This window comes from Talpa europaea (assembly GCF_964194135.1).
Source record: "Talpa europaea genome assembly, chromosome: 2".
Classification (NCBI taxonomy): Eukaryota; Metazoa; Chordata; class Mammalia; order Eulipotyphla; family Talpidae; genus Talpa; species Talpa europaea.
Genome location: NC_140068.1, coordinates 6,680,462 through 6,695,351, shown reverse-complemented (window position 1 = coordinate 6,695,351; position 14,890 = coordinate 6,680,462). Strand labels below are relative to the sequence as shown.

The window sequence follows — 14,890 nt, the reverse complement described above, 5'->3', positions numbered from 1 at the left end:
CCGGGCCGCGGCTCCCCGCGCTGCGAGGCCCCGCCCCCGGCCCCCCCCGCGCCGCCGCGTCTTTGCGGGACGCGCGGCGCCGGCCACGGCGAGGGGGCGGGACCTCGCGCTCGGCCCCGCCCTGGGCCGCCTCCCATTGGCCTGCGCTGAGGGAGTCCCCGCCCGGCGCCTTCCCATTGGAGCGCGCGTGAGAGCGGCGCGTCCCATTGGGCCGAGCGGACTTGGGCACCAAATTCAAAGATTTTAAAAGTACCAGCTGGCGCCTTTTAGCCGCTACCGCTCTCGCACGGGCCGCCGGCGGGCGTGAGCGGCGGCGGGCCCCCACCTGAGGTGCACCCCACTTCCACTGGCATGAGCCGCCCCCCCTGCAGCTGCTCCTCACGGCCTTCCTCCTGCTCCTGCTCCTGCTCCCGCGCCCGCCCGCGCCGCCCCCGCGCCCTGACAGCCGCCGCGCGCCCGCGCCCCTCGGAAGGTGAGTGAGGGGGGCTCGAGGGGCGCGCTGAGGGGGGCGCGGGGGGCCGCGGGGCCCGCGAGCCGAGCCCCACCGCCGTCCGGGCGCGCGGGCCCGTGCGGGGCGGCGGGCGGGCGGCGGGGGGCGTCGGGGCCGGGAGAGAGAAGCTGGGGTGCGGGGCGGGGGACCCCGAGAGGCTGAGGCGGGACGGCGGGCTCAGGGGGCCGGGCCCCGGGGCGCGGGCCTGGCGTCCTGGGGCGCCCCCCGCGCGCCGGGCCCCCCACCCCGCCCCGCGGGAATGGGCGCCAAAGGCCTCCCCTCCCCCACCCGGGCTGCGCCTCTGACAGCCCGGCCGGCGGCGCGGGCCGCCCTGGGGTCCCCCCCCCCGCGCCCCGCTTCCGGAGCGACCCCCGGTCGGCGCCCGGGCCGGCGGCGGCGCGGGAGAGGCCGGCCCTGCCTCCCGCCTCCCGCCTCCCGCGCGGCGCGCCCGGCCGACCCCGCGGCGCCCGCTCCCGCCAAACGGGGACCCTCGCCCCGGCGGGAGAGGCTCGTCTCCCCGCGGCCCGGGGCTCGGGGCTCGGCGGGGCGCGGGAAGGCCGCGGCGGCACCCGCGGCGTCGGCTCAGCAGCGCCCAAGGGGTTCTCGGGGCGCCCGACCCCAGCCCCGGGGTGAGGGACGGGCGCCCCGGGAACCGCGCTCCCCCGCTCGCCGCTCCCTGGGGACGCGGCCAGGGGGTCCTGGGGATTGCCAGAAACTCGCAAGATGAGCAACTCGATGTTGGGACGTTTGGTGATCGCTAGAAGGGGCCCCTTTCTTTAGAAGGACGAGACTCGAGCAGGAGAACCTGCCCCCCCGACAGGCGGGTGTTCCCCGAAGATCCTGGGAAGCCGCGGCCGGTGGCTCTAAGATGGGGCCTTTCATTCAGTCCTCCCCAGCCTCATCCTCATGGCTGCCACCTCCGTGAGGGCTTTTTTTTTTCCATATGCAAATTGGAGAACATGAAATCCATTTATCAAACCAGTTTTGTGTTTTTTTGGGTAAAATTTCCTTTCAGAGAGTGGCTGCAAGCCTCGCGCCTCTTCCATGCTTGAGTTCAGAGACAGCCCTGCCTGCCTTTGGGCACATGGTGGTTGCACAGACATTAGGGATGGTAGGGCTTAACTAGTTAGTATTGTAGTAGCTGCGAAGATCTTGTAAGCACTGTATTCAACTTTGGTTCTTTGTTTTATATGCAGGGTCAGATCTATTTGGGAAATTCATTGGACCATCAAACTTGGTACAGTTAACTAGAATTCCACTTTTATGATGGACAGGGAGGTGGCGAGCAAGAGGTGTTACAAATGCAGTCTCTTGAGTCTTGACCACTCTATGAGGTAGATATTAGTATCTCTATTTTAGAGAAAATGAAAGACTAATAGAACATTCCAAGGCCTCAAAGCTAGTTAGAAGCCTGGAAAAGAATTTTCATTTGTACTTGGATTCGATTCTTAGGGAAAATATGTAATATTCTCGGTGTGGAATGTATCTATTTTTTAAAAAATGTTTACAATTGCCTATACAAAGCAAAATGACTTAATAGTGAAACCAATTTTACCATAGATTAATTGGTAGAAACTAGAGGTGAGTTCCTATGTAGCTTATTTCCAGTCACAAAAACTGCTAAATAAAGACCTCAACTATTTCTAGCATGAAGCAATAATTTGTATTCATTCATTTTCCACCCCACTTATTCCAGTTCAGTATTGCAGAGCTGGGGCCTACTAGCTCAGGACTCAAGAAGGGAACCAACAATGCTGGACAGAAGACCTTTCCAGCCTAGGGTGCTCTCCCATGCGCGTGCTCGCACTCGCTCTGTCAACTCACTCAAACTGGTACAATCTAGGCATGCCGATAAACCTAGCATATGCGCATCTTTGGGAAGGGGAAGGAAATTGGGGTCACCTGGAGAAAACTCATGGCAGACTTGGACAGAACATGCAAACTATACAAGTAGTCGCATGGACTAGACATCATCTAGTCTACTAGAAAGTGGACCCTTTGACCCCTGTGCAGTATTTTTCACTACACTTTCCTTCACCCACATCTAATAAGTTAGCAAGCTCTGTTGACTTACCCTCTAAATGACCAATTACCTTTATATCCACTGTAGTCATTTCCTTGTCAGGTACTCAGCAGTAGGGACTCCTGTGACGCTTAGCTAGCCTAACCTCCCTGCTTCCACTAGCACCTTCCCACCATCCATTCTCCACAGCTGCCAATGATCATTTTAAAATGTCCAAATGTCTTCTCTGCTCAGAATCCCTCAATTTATAATAGTGAAAGTTGAAACAGTTTGAGCAACAAGCTAATGTGCTGAAATACAAGTTCATAAAACTATAAATTGATATAGAAGTGTGTCTTAATACACATGCTCATATATATGTAGGAATTTTGTTATTAAGTAAATAATGTTCTTTTTTGTAGGTTGTAAAGAAGAAAATCCCACGCTTTCTGTCAAAATGAAGTGTGATTTTAACTGTAACCGTGTACATTCTGGACTTAAACTGGTAAAGCCTGATGACAGTGGAAAACCAGGTTCTTACACTCCTGCATATTTGGAAGGTTCTTACAAAGACTGCATTAAAGACTATGAAAGGTTATCAGATATCGGGTCACCCATTGTGAGCACCAGAACTGTAGACCTTGACAATGAGAGCAAGCCCCTACATAACAAGGAAAATCAACATGTACAGCAAACATTTAACAGCTCAAATGAAATAGAAGAACTGGAGACCAGTGGACCCTATGAAGATAGTGGCTATTCTTCATTTTCTCAACAAAATGGCCTCCATGAACATGAACAGGGCATCCTTCCCCTGGAGGAAAATTTCAGTGACAGTCCACAATTTTGCCTGCTACAGACTCAAAGCCCATGCCAATATCCCAACAAAAACTTGATGCCAGCTCTTCATTTTGCAAAAGTGGTTTGTTCAACATTAAAAAAGAATACAAAACGAAATCCTAAAATAGATCGAGAAAAGTTGAAGGAATTTATATCCAGTGGAAATTTTAGACTACAGAATATAATTGGCAGGAAAATGGGCCTAGAATGTGTAGATATTCTCAGTGAACTCTTTGGACGGGGACTCAGACATCTCTTAAAAACTATTTTAGCCCAGCTCAGTGATATGGACTTAATCAAGTAAGTATTACTGCTTTGAGTGTATTCTTAGAATCCTGAACCTTTTAGATGGGTGAGCACCATCACTCATGCAAAGACTTAGTGGAGTAGTCTTTTGTGCTGTTGTTTGAAGTTACAGCATTTGCCTGATGGCTGGTATTTTACTACCTGTGTGCAACTAAAATGAAATAAGGATAACTTTTAAAAGTACACGTTTGATCCATTTATTTCAAATTCCGTGTTTATGCTGATAGAGAACTGTTTTGGTTAGTTGGGATTTTTGCTGCTCTTATTTGTGGAATTTCCAATACATAAATTACATCTTTCTGACTTAACTAAAACCCACAACCTAGTTCTAGTGTATAAGTCCAGTAGGCATTATGACTTGTATTACCTTAAAATTTTAAATAAATTCAATTCTTCTTAAGCCATTTTCAAAGGAAAGCTCTCCTGGGTTTGGCTGGTAAAAAATATGGAGACCAACAAACAGGTCTGCTTAAGATTATTTCCTAGAGGGTCTCCCCATCGCCCCCTGGTGGCGCAGCGGTTGAGTGCTGGGTTGCGAAGCTGCCCGCAGCCTCTGCAGCTCTGTTGGATCCCCGGCCACCGGGCCAGGGTTCCACATGGCGCACAGACCTCTCCTGCCACCCACCGCTCCCCTCAGCAGTGTAGTCAGTCTGCCTGTTCTGCTCTCCACTCTGGCTCTGGTGAATTTTTTCAGCCTCCTGTGCTTCTGGCTGTACCCAGTGCTTGTGTAAATAAATAAATAAATCTTAAAAAAGAATCTTAATTAAAAAAAAAAAGATTATTTCCTAGAAACATACTAACTACCTTTTCTTGCTTGTTCCACCAATGAAAATCAATTGGGATGAGGTAGCGATAAGGGTAAAAGTAATTATACAGACTATTGTATTCAATTTAATTGGGCATTTTTGACATTTTGGGGAAAAAAACCCTACGGTGGTTTTTGCAGTGTTACTTTACACTATGATTAAAGTATTGACTTTTCTTTCACTAGGTACTTGAGGGATAATTGACATCTCGTGTTTGCTACTTTATTAACATAATGGAATTTTGAAATTAATTTCTACTAATAGCAGTTTTTTCTAATTTGATTTGTCACAATCTTATACCAGGAGCTAATATGGTGCCACATAGTGCAATGGTTCCTTCTTACTTGTTTGCAGACACAAAGAAAATGAAGTACAAGGCAGTGGTTCTTAACCCTGGAAGCACTAAACATTACTTGATCAGCAACTTTAGGAAAACAGCAAAATAGAACCTAGACTTCAGTTTAGACCAGTTAAACCCAAATAACTAGACCTGGACCCCTTTAAATCTTCAAGCGCCCCCAGGCAATGCTGATGTTGAGCCAGGCTTATGAAACACTGCTAGTAGAAATGTCATTTTCACATTGTTAATGTTTCTGTAATATGTTCATCTTAACTCTTTATAATGCTTTCATTGGTTTTTTCCTAGCGTGTCTAAAGTGAGCACAACTTGGAAGAAGATTCTAGAAGATGACAAAGGGGCATTGCAACTGTACTATAAAGCAATACAAAGAGTTACTGTAAGTCTTTGCATTGATTTCATTTTATAATATAAACTACTAGTGTTCTTTACCTTTGGAAATAGGAAGATATAGAAAAAATTAATAGGTGATATGGGGATTATTTTTTCGATTCCCAAAACATTTCAGTCTGACTAAAACTCATTTAAATAAAATTCAAAGGTAAAGGAATCCCACCAGTCATATTTCTTGGCCTGTCCCTAGAAATAGAATATTCAAAAGTAACAAGGAGATGATTAATTACTCAGTTTTCTGATTGTGAGAGTTAACCATATATTGATAGCAAATCATGGTTGCTGTTTGTGGTTTTTTTTTTGTTTTTTTTTTTTCAGTTACCAGATAAACAGTAAATTACCAATTTATTGAAGATTCTTAGTGTAGACTGGAATTCATTTGCTTTAAAATACCTCAAAACTTTTCCAAGAATCTAGATCAGTAGATGGTTAAAAGTTTAGGTCTAAGTTGGGCATGCTTAGGTTTAGATTTTGGTGCTGTACTTAACTGTAGCTTTATTGTTTAAATTCTCCAAGTTCAGTTTCTTTGTAAACTGCTCTCAAAGGGAAATTTTCTAATCTGAAAGGTTTTGAATCCATTCATGACTCAGATGACACTGAAACCTAACTATTGCCACCTACTGGTGGTGGGAAGAATTTTTTTATTCTGGCTGTTGTGTTTTATAAATGATATCTTAAGTGCTTTTGTACACTGTCAGTATCTTCATTATTAGGGTTTAAATATTTGTGAACAGGTGGGTATTACTGTGTTTAAACTAGTACAGGTAAACTGGATGTAGGAATAGGTTTATACATTTGTCTTTTTTTAATAGTAATTTTTTAAATAATTTTTACATCGTTACTCGTTTTTGTAACAATGTGTGCTTTCTCATCTCAGTTATAGTCCCTGTGAAATTCCCACCACCAGTTCACCTGTGTACCATCACCATAGTCCCATGTGCTCTTCCCACCCCTATTTTGATCCTACTCCCTTCTTCCCTGCTGCAGAATGTCTCTGGTTTATAGTTGCTTGTTGATTTTTATATGTATAAAAGTAATAAAAATGTTTGACTGTTGAATAACTGAAACTTTTTTTTGATTAGGAAAAGAACACTAAGTTTTCACTACATGCTTCAACCAGAGAATATGTTACATGCAGAACCAAATTAGCTTCTGTTCAGGAATCAGCCCAAACTCTCCCCAAAAAAGATGCTCGAACAAAGTTAACCAATCCAGTTGATCAGAAAGGTACTACTTACAGTCGACACGATGAATTCTCTGAGGTAATTTGTTTATCAGCTTACAAGTATATGCAGCAATTATTGAATGGGGTTGAAGTGAAAAAGCTTTAAATTATGGCATTAATTAGGACCACTAGGGAATTAGTGGTGGAAATCTATTTTTTGTCCTTTTTATTCTACTTTTAGAAATGTTGGAAATCAAACCATTTATAACTTAACAGTCAAAACTAGGAAAGGACATAAAAATGTCTATGCTGCATGTAACAAATGCCACTTTGCACTTTTGAAAGTTGAGTAGTGATGTGATCTAATATAGAAACTAAGAAAACAATGGAGAACCTTCTTGGTTTTGATTTTTTTTTTTTAAAGATTTATTTATTTATACAAGCACTGGGTATAGTCAGAAGCGCGGGAGGGTGAGAGAATTCACCAGAGCCACAGCAGGGAACAGAACAGGCAGATGGACCAAAATACACTGCTGAGGGGAGCAGCGGGCGGCAGGAGAGGTCTGTCACACCATGTGGGACCCTCGCCTGGTGGCCGGGAATCGAACTGGCGCTGCAGAGGCTGCGGGCAACTCCGTAGCCCAGCGCTCAACCACTGCGCCACCAGAAGAGGCCCTTGATTTTAAATATTTTTAAAACTCCAATACTACATTTTGCAATTGCTGCCTTTAATAATATCTGAGGAAGAGAGCTAGCTAAACACAAAAATGCCAGCTTTCAGAATCTGGAGGCTTTCTTCCCTTCAGATCATTGGGTAATGTGTATCACAAGTTCTACTCATTTGTGAGAATTTGCAAGTTAAATTTTGAAATATATATAAATTTTGAATTATAATCTTAAGTGTGTATATTTTGAAAGAAAATGTTAACTGTCATATGTTGGCAAATAAATATAAATTGTTTATATATTTAAAGATTTGGTTCTCTGTCTTAAATATTCGTGATGCAATGACCAGAGCATGCACATTTATCCAAAAAGCACTTATGGATCCTCTGCTATCGGGTACTGTGTAGATGAGAAAATATGGATACCTTCATAGTCTTATAATCTAAGATGGAAAATGACAACTTAAAAAAAAAATGCTATACAATGTAAGTTCTAGCTTTAAAGATAAAACTAAGATAAACGAGCAATCAACTCTTGAATGCTGCCAGGAAGACCTCATAGAAAGGGTGGCATTTAAATTAGACAATGGTAGTGATTAACATTCATGATGAGTACTTTACTACATGTATTTGGGGAAGGTACACTTGACTAAATTACATTTAGTCCTTACTAAAATTTGTTCATGGATTTTCTTTCTAGGTTGCCAAGACTTTGAAAAACAATGAAAGCCTCAAAGCCTGTATTCGCTGTAATTCACCTGCAAAATTCGATTGCTATTTACAACGAGCAACCTGCAAACGAGAAGGCTGTGGATTTGACTATTGTACAAAGTGTCTGTGTAGTTATCACACCAACAGAGACTGTTCAAATGGCAAACCCCTAAAAGCCAGTTATAAAATGGGTCCTCTGCCAGGCACTAAAAAAAGCAAGAAGAATTTACGGCGACTGTGATCTCTTATGAAATCGATTGTAACTAATCATGAAGGTTAGTTAGAAAATGTAGGTTTTAACTTTAAAAACAAGTGTGTTTTTGCAATTCGTTTTTATGTTGAAGTCAATATTGTACATGAGATGGTTTCCTCAGCAAATGGAATACATTACCTCTTAAGTATTTTACAATATAATGTGAAAAAGTTTACCATTTTCAGTATAAATAAGAAAGTATCACTTAAGAAAAAAAGAAAAACTAGTTGTGTGCTATTTGTAATGAAAAGGTAAAACAAACTCATTAAATTTTATGGCAGTGGGAGACCATACAATTTTACCTGGACAGTGTTAAACATAAATTTTGCTTGCCATCTATAGCTTTTGAGGATTTTATTTACCTTGCCAATTGAAATATCAACTTCTGGAGTCTGTTAATTTAAATGTTTTGTCGTCTTAAAAACCTCTTTTCAGTGTGTATGTTTCCACCAAAAAAAGTGTTCTTTGTGAAATCGTCCTTGTTTCCTTATTTGTAAAGATTGTATATTTTAATATTTTTGTACATACACAAATATTTCTCTTTTTATGTGAGTATGTCTGTCATGTGTACAAGTAAGATTTTGTTCCTGTTATGAATAAAATTGTTACAAGTTTAATAATGTGAAGTTTTTATTTTGGTAAACATTTTAATCCCATAAACAGCTGAATTAGGGGCCTCCCTGGTGGCCTAGGGGTTAAGTATGGGCATTATCACCCCTGTCGCCTGAGTTAATTAGATCTAGTCCAGGGAGCTGACCGACTTGAATCAACAGACCTCGCCTGTCTTGCTCACTGCTCCCCTCAGCAGTGTATTTCAGTAGATCCACATGTTTTGCTCCCCACTATACGTTGAATCCTCTCACCCCCTGGTACCTCTGGCCTACACCCTAGCCATCTGTGCAAAAATAAGTAAAATCTTTAAACAGCTGAATTAGCAAGTTGTAGAGCCACATACATCTGAGGCTTGGGTGCCTCTTACACTCCCTGGGACCTTACGGGATTCCCAGACTACTCTGACCGTAGTTTTCTGTCCACTCCCCATATCTTAGTTGTGGAACTGGGACTTAAAATAAGCACCTTGAGATGATTCAATACAAGACCATAAAACACAATTGGTGGTGTGTTAAATTGTATAATGGGCTTAACAGCCACAGAACAATTGATACTTGAAAGAATGAAATGTAGACTGCAGAATATTTTTTGCTAATGACAGGAGGCCAGGACAAGGACATCTTTACTAGTGCTCAAGTTGAATCTATTTTCATTTCAATTAAGACTAAAAAATTTTTAACTGAATTCAGTCTTCTAACTATACAAGGGTGGACCTTGTGCATCTTCAGCAGGACCTCAGAAAAGCTTAAGAGCTTTTGCCCTTCATTACTCAGTAAAAGCCTCATGTAGCGGATCTAACAAGTGGATTTGTGGGTTTGCCTTTTATTTAAAGGAGTGAAAACAATGTTAACAGGTTTTTTAAAAACCGCATTATTGAGGTAAAGTTGACTCAACAGGAAAAGTAACTCGATATTGTGACATACAAGACGCCATCACCATAATTAAGGTAACAAACATGGCCATCACCTCCAAATGTTTCCTGCCCATTTATAATCCCTTCAGTCATCTCACTTCAAATATTGGTAAAATGGTCTCATTTTATTGACCAGTCGGAAGAAGTGTCTCCATTCAAGTAAGCAGTTTTTGATTGCATCGATTTTTCACTTTTACCATATAATTTTTTCTTACTTTCTTCATTTTGGGTTTAATTTGCTCTTCTTTACATTCTCAAGGTGGAAGCTGAAATCATTGGTTTGACCTTTTGTGGGGGACATGTCAGAGATACAAATTCTGTTTGAACGGCATATCATATGGCAAATTATCATATGTAGTGTTTTTATTTTCATTCGTAAGTTTTAGTTATTTCCTCTGATCTGTGGGCTATTTAGAATTGTATTTGGAGTTTTCCAGATAGCTATGATTTCTAATTTTTTTGTGATCAGAGAAAATACTTTCAACTGGAATCTCAAAATTTAATGACCTTTATGTTCCAAGAATATGATCTATTGAGGTACAAAATTCATGTTCACAAAAAAATTATAAATTTTGCTGTTCTTTAACGTAATGTCTTATAAATGCCCAATGTGTCAACTTGGTTAATGGTGTTTTTCATAGTTTCTATGTTCATATACTTGTACTATTATTGAGAGATTGCTATTGAAATTTCCAGCTATAATTATGGGTTTGTCTGTATCTCTTCATAAGTCTATCAGTTTTTGCTTTAAGTATTTTGAGGTCCTGTATAAATGACTAGCTGTACAAAAAGTATTGTTATGTCCTCTTGGCAAAATAACCCCCCTTATCATTTTTAAATGCCCTTTTAATCCCTGATAATATAGTCACTCCGAAATCTACATGGTCTAATATGAAAATAAGCACCCCAGCTTTTTGTCGTTTTTAATTGTCTGCCTAGTATAGCCCTTTCATCCATTTACTTTTAACTCTTTATATTTGAAGTATTGTTTTTCTAGCTTAAGTGTTGACTTTTACATTTCCATGCTTTCTGATTTTTAATTGGGGTGATTTTTACCATTTTCAGTTAATGTGACTATTGACATGGGTAGATTCTACCATCTTAACATTTATTTTTCCATCTGTTCTTTGTGCCAATTTCCCCTCTTTCTCTACTTGCTTTATGATAGGATAACCTGAGAAAACAATCATAAGTCAAAAATGATGAATGAATGCTGTGTGACTTGCAAGAGTCTGATATCATATAGTTTTTAGTGAATGAATAATTTTCCATATTATCACAAAGTGGAAAAATCACTAAGTATATTGAGGAACAACTATCTCCTTTTAATCAAATTTGATAGTTAATTAGCTGTAACTAATTTGTTTTTCTAGTTGCTTTGGCATTTGTATTTCTGTAACTTTTGAGTCTAGCTTCAAATGATATGCCCGTTTACATATATGATATTGCTTCTGCGTCTTCCCTCTAAGACTGTATTATACATTTATATATATTTACATTATGATGTCACATCTGTGTTACATTATTTTTCTTTATCATCTGAGAGATTTACATAATATACTTACCCATAGATTTCTGGTCTCTATGCCTTTGCAGAGAAATCCATGCACACACATAGAACATAAGGACTGTCTCTAAATTTTCTTACTATTCAGACCTGCTGGTCTTGAGCCTTTTAAGGCCCAAAATGTAGCATGAGATTGACCACTTCAAAATATAAAATGCAGGATTTTAAAAAATATTCATCACCCACCACCCCCACTTTCTGGCTGGCACTTGCTAATATTTTTTGTCTGTATAGATTTCCTTATTCTTAGAATTTTCATATCATATAAATGGAATACACTAGATGACCGCTTGTGTCTTATTTCTTAACGTGTTCAAGGCTCCTTCACCATGCAGCCTGAGCAAATGGTTCATGCCCTTTTCTAACCGAATGACATCCCGCCGTAAGAAGCGATCACGTTTTGTTTATCCATTCAACAATTGGTGGAATTTGGGTTGTTTCCACTTTGGAGCTATTAGGAATAAAAACTTCTGTGAACTTCTATACAAATGTGTCTGAACATGTTTTTCATTATGTTGGGTTTACCAAGCAGTGGAATTGCTAGGCCATGCGGTTCATTCCAGATATAATTCTTTTTTTGAGGAGCTACCAAACTTTTCACTCTAGTTCCATTACTGGTGGTCCCGTAGTAGCTCGGTTGCCACTCGTGGGCACTTACTTTTTCGTGTTGCTGCTGAAATATCAATGTGTTCATTCCCTTCGGTCTTTTCTCAGAGTCAGCCTCACACTTTTCTCTGAAGCATGCCCTGCATTAACATGAAGCACTCAAGCCTGGCTTTGCCTTTAGCAAAGGCGTCATCCTGCACCTACGTTTAGCGTTTCCATGGGGCTGGGGACTGCCCAAAACACTGCACGCAGGGACAGCTCCTCTGCAAAGGAGCTCGGAATCTGGCCGGGGTTGCTTGGCAGGACTTCCTTTTCCCCAAACTCGGCTTCAACAACGCAGACGAGAAGCCACTAGATGGCGCACTCGTAACACCAGCTATTTAAGTGTGTTCCTTCCTGTGAAATTAAGTATAAAAGCTCAATCTGAGGAGGTAGGGGAAGCAAATATTGTCTAAAAAAATGTAAAAAATGATAAATGTTAAAATAAAAAAATGAGAAAAAAGAAAATACTCAACAACAGCAACAACAACAACAACAAAAATACGGGAAACCATCTTACTGCTTTTCTATTCAATTTGTGTTGTCAGATTATGAAAAACCCACAATGTACTGCTAAACTAGGATAGGTAGATGTGAACTATTTGCTTTTAATCTTGTTTATCTTCACATTTTTATCTGTTGTTTATATGCAAAGTCTAGATGTTCTCTGTTTCCTGCCGCAGCAACACATGGTTACACAGGCTTTAAATGTGGTTCCTCCAAATCCAGATCCAGGTGCCCGTAAATGTAAGAGTCACACCAGAGAGCAAAGACTTGGCATGAAAAAACGCAAAATGTCACGAGTAATGGTTGTGATGTCTCCTTGTTGAAATAATGGCATATTGGATATACTGTGTTAAATAAAATACGGGGTTAAATAAAATGAATGAAAATTAATTTACTTCTTTGTTTTTACCTTTTGTAGTTCGACAATGAGAACATTTGAAATTACAGCTGTGACTTGTAGCTTGTTTCTGTTGGACAGTGTGGGGGTGAGATCACCCCACAGGTAAGTGCCAGAGGCCCTGAGCATGTCTAGAGCCCTGACAGCCAGAACAACCTTGACTGCTAAAAACAAATCAAGCTTCATGTGAGGAGCTCAGGGGGCACTTGCTGGAAAAGGAAGGACAAGTGGTTATTACCTATTCTTGGGGCTTGTACTCAGGCCTCTCCCAGTCTTACTCTTGCAGTAACTCACACCTCATCTGACCTCTGCCCCCACCCTCACTCCCAAACTAGGTCACGGCTGTTGCCAATGCAGGTCAGGTCCTTTGTCCCTGAGGCCTCGTAATTGATTTGGAGTGAATGAATTGAGTAAATCAATGAACTGCGTGGATTTAGTGTGAGAGTCAACTGGCAGACACTGAACTTGGACTCTGCCTCTAATCAGCAGTGGAACCTGCTGGAACCATTTTTTTTTTTAGATTGATTTTTAATTTATGCAATAGCTGGGGTATAGGCCAGAGGCACAGGAGGATGAGAGGATTCACCAGAGACAGAGCAGAGAGCAGAACAGGCAGACTGAACAAAAGACACCTCTGAGAGAAGCAGCGGGTGAGACAGGAGAGGTCTGCCGCGCCATGTGGGAATCTCCCTGGCCTGCCAGGAATCGAACCTGTGCTGCACATGCTGCAAACAGCTTCAGAGAGCTGTGCTCAACCTGCTGTGCCATCGGGGAGGCCCTGGAACCATTTTTTAAACTCTTCTCCACTCACCTTCCTCAGGAATAAGCTTTTCCTTTCCTCCTGAGCCTTGAGAGAGCCACAGAGAATCTATAATTTGAAGTTTGCAAAATACTATTTTGTTAATGCCTTTTTGCTCTGGTTATTAAGGTTCATTTTTTAGTTTAATAGTGTGAACAGTTATGGGGCCTCCCTGGTGGTCAAGTGGTTGAGCACAACACTCTGAAGCTGTTCACAGCCACTGCAGCACGAGTTCGATCACCGGCCAGGGAGCTAACCCCACATGGCACAGCAACAGCAGACCTCTCCTTTCTCCCTGCTGCTCCCCGCAGCAGTGTATTTCAGTCAGTCTGCCTGTTCTGCCCCCCACTCTGTCTCTGGTGGATTCTTCCCACCCCCCACGCCGCTGGCCTGTATCCCAGTTCTTGTATGCATAAATAAATAAATCTTAAAAAAAAACAGAGCTAACAGTTACTTAACAGTGGGCAAATTTTTAAAGTCTTCCCGAGAGAGCCAGTCAGGGCAGAGAGAAGAATCCTTAGCTAAAGACTACGGGCTGGGTGATTTACCTGTGTCTCTCTTCCCAGCGAGTCCTCATAGGCCTGAGGGACTGGCAGTTATTCTTTCCATTTTATAATTCTCGGAGAGGAAATTTAGAGATTTCCCAGAACCCCACTCCTGGCTTTTATGTGGGGATTGAAGAGAAGAGAGATCATGAGCGGGTAAGCCTTCCCGCCACACCCCCACCCCAAACCTCCCCTGCTGTTGAACACAGGAAAAATACCAGAAATGTTGGTGATTTATATAAAATGCTCCGCAGTGATCAAGCTGCAAGGGTCAGCTCGCATCTAAGGCCTATTGGCTCTCACCACTTGAGTGTATGGTCAGAAAGCAAACAAAAGACATCTTATCCTACTCTGGCATTTGCCTGGGCTATGATGGGCAGGGAGTGCAGAAGCTGCCCTAAGGCCTCAGGAAGGCATCTTCCAGGAATGCAGGAGCATTCAAATTCTAGGTCAAGGTGGGCAACTCCACATCACATGTTGGCAATTCACTTCTCAACAGCTTTCTGATCATGTTTTTGGACATGTTGACAGATACTTATTTTACTTAAAATAATCCAGTAAATAATTTTGGGGGCCTCCCTAGGGGTTAAGTTTCAGCCCTATAAAGCCAGCCACTGCGGCATGAGTTCGATCCCTGGCCAGGGAGTGACCCACATGGCGCAGCAGACCTCTCCTGTCTCCCCGCTGCCCCCCTCAGCAGTGTATTTCAGTCAGTCTGCCTGTTCTGCTCCCCACTCTGTCTCTGGTGAATCCTCTCATCCTCCCCACCTCTGGCCTGAACCCCAGTTCTTGTATGCATAAATAAATAAAAATAAATCTTAAAAAACTAACAATTTCTAGTAAAAATTGTAATTCTATTTCTTTGAGATCTTGCCTCAAGATTCCTGGGCACGCCTGTTGCTCTGGAAATGTGCAC

General features: G+C 42.3%; 1 protein-coding gene across 1 annotated transcript; it reads left to right on the top strand.

Moving 5' to 3' along the window:
* Positions 1-351: 351 nt before the first annotated feature.
* Positions 352-7,977, top strand: FBXO5 (F-box protein 5; the record flags this gene model as incomplete). The annotated part of the gene is made up of 5 exons (XM_084228031.1): positions 352-472; positions 2,915-3,632; positions 5,091-5,181; positions 6,278-6,457; positions 7,726-7,977. 5 exons carry the CDS (start codon positions 352-354, stop codon positions 7,975-7,977), a joined length of 1,362 nt encoding a protein of 453 aa, XP_084084157.1.
* Positions 7,978-14,890: the final 6,913 nt, after the last annotated feature.